Source organism: Sinocyclocheilus anshuiensis, unplaced genomic scaffold (genome assembly GCF_001515605.1).
Source record: "Sinocyclocheilus anshuiensis isolate Anshui unplaced genomic scaffold, SAMN03320099.WGS_v1.1 scaffold1543, whole genome shotgun sequence".
NCBI lineage: Eukaryota > Metazoa > Chordata > Actinopteri > Cypriniformes > Cyprinidae > Sinocyclocheilus > Sinocyclocheilus anshuiensis.
The window spans coordinates 716,151-718,195 of record NW_015551074.1 but is presented as its reverse complement, the minus strand read 5'-3'; the positions used below and the strand labels follow the sequence as shown (position 1 = coordinate 718,195).

Here is a 2,045-nt window from a genome sequence, read left to right as displayed (position 1 = left end):
TTTTTCACTGAAATAAATGTTTTTGTAATTACACAGAGAGTAAAGTACCGAAAAAAGGAACCGTTACCAGTACCGTACCGGTTAAAATGTGAACGGTACCCGGGTATTGTTTGCATTTTATCAATTCAGATTCCGATTCCGATTCTGCTTATCGATTCCGATTCTTTTTGATTCCAATGTGATTAACTAATGATATCAAACATTTATCCTGTGTCTCTTTTTTGCAAACCATTTATTGGCGCTGAATACCATGAACAAAAATCAACAGGCTACAACAGGCATGTAATTTATGAATGAATGATTCAATGACTCACTCAAGATGTACTTGATTCATTACTGGATGAATCGGCGCTCTTGAACGAATCTCTTGTATGATTCAAAGACAAATACATTTTAACAGCCCCTTTTCGCCACCTACTGGCGTAACAATGTAATCGATAAATCTTCATTTGACGTGTCAAATTACTTTCAAAAGGTGATTTACTCTATTTTAATCGCTACCGTACACATCAGAGTTTATATCCGAACTTTAAACTTTTATCCCAGCACTTGTGTGAGTGTAATGTAATGATACTGTGTGGCTGAAGAGACTGTGAAGCTGTTTCATTCATGACAGACCGCTGCTCTCTTTAGGTCAATGTCAATCGCACACGTCAAAGTTTGAGGAATGAAACAGACGAATCATTGTAATCTAGGAATAGAATCGTATTCGCAATCTTTAACGATCTGTTAAATTAAAGTGCTTTGTCATGTTGGTGGTGACGCCTCTCTTGCAACATGTTTAGCTATCACAGATATTATACTGAGCTTTTTTGGCTTCTGATCGCAAATGTAGCCACACTTTGGAGCGCTTAGATTAGCGAGCAAGGTCCTGGCAGATCGCTAGCTCCAGTCCTCACAGATGAAGAAGAAGAAAAAATCGCATTGGAATCGATAGGCGGAATCGAAATTTTAATTTGACAACAAGTATCCGATTCTGGAATCGGTATTCGATTTTCGATTCCCAACCCTAATCTACTCAGCCGTGCTGATGCTGTTCATGTGTCTGCAGTACAAGCAGTGGTGTCTGGCCATGGACCAGGGGAAGATCCCGTCCGAAATCAAAGCCCTCCTGACCGGAGACGAGCAGAAAGCGCCGCAGAGCTCCAGCAACAAGATCCCCAAGAACGGCAAGTACGGCTCCAGCGGAAACAGCCAGAACAAGACGTCTTAGTCGGATCCGGAACGAGTGCGTTTGGATGCGTGAATCTGAACAGTGTTGATCCTGTATGTTCATTCACAGTGTTTATCTGTCGTTTCGTAGTAATGGGACGTTTGAAATGTGACCCTGGAGCTTAAAAGGGGTCCTATTATGATCTTTTACAAAGTCTTGATTTTGTTTTGGGAGTGTACTAGAGCAGGCTCTCATACTAGGTTGTTCGAAAAACACATTATTGTTCACATATTTTACATTATTCAGGGCTTAAAGTTCTCTGGCACCGTGCCGGATCTCCGGTGTGGGGCGTTTGACTGTGGAAAAAAAATAGTCCTACATTTAAAAAAAAAATCTTGATTGATATCACTTTCGAGACCATGAGTTCGCCAACCAATGGTATGAGAGGAGTACAGCTTTCACTCTCAACCAAACTAACATTACTAGCCAATCAGAATGTTTTGCTCTTATAAACACGAGACGCACATAATGGTCACAGCCCTGACGAATGGAGAAGCGCGACAAAAAGCTGCGAGGCGCAATGGTCAAAGATGTCCATCTAGCGCATATTTACATAGAATAACTAATTAAAACGCAGCGGAGCTTTGTAAACAGCTCAGAGTAATCATGTCATCTCCATAAAACGATATGACGATTTACAGGGATTTTTGAAAAGGTCCTGTTCACACATGATCTCTTAAAGGTGACATATCATGAAAATCTGACTTTTCCAGGTTGTAAGTGCTATAATCAGGTCCCCGGTGCATCTACCAACCAAGGAAACGTGAAAAAGATTAACCCAGTAACTTTGTTTAGGTAAGCCTTTTTCTGCAAGCGTCTGAGAAAACGAGCG

The 2,045-nt window shown here is 41.0% G+C and overlaps 1 protein-coding gene across 1 annotated transcript in view; it reads left to right on the top strand.

The window, feature by feature from the left end:
• LOC107662213 (cAMP-responsive element-binding protein-like 2) overlaps positions 1–1,376 on the top strand; it is a 3,224-nt gene extending 1,848 nt beyond the window's left edge. Inside the window, exon 3 of the mRNA XM_016452144.1 lies at positions 1,052–1,376. Coding sequence (XP_016307630.1) covers positions 1,052–1,213 — 162 coding nt within the window. The 3' untranslated portion in view covers positions 1,214–1,376. The remainder of the gene's footprint in view (positions 1–1,051) is intronic.
• The last annotated feature ends 669 nt before the right edge of the window (positions 1,377–2,045 follow it).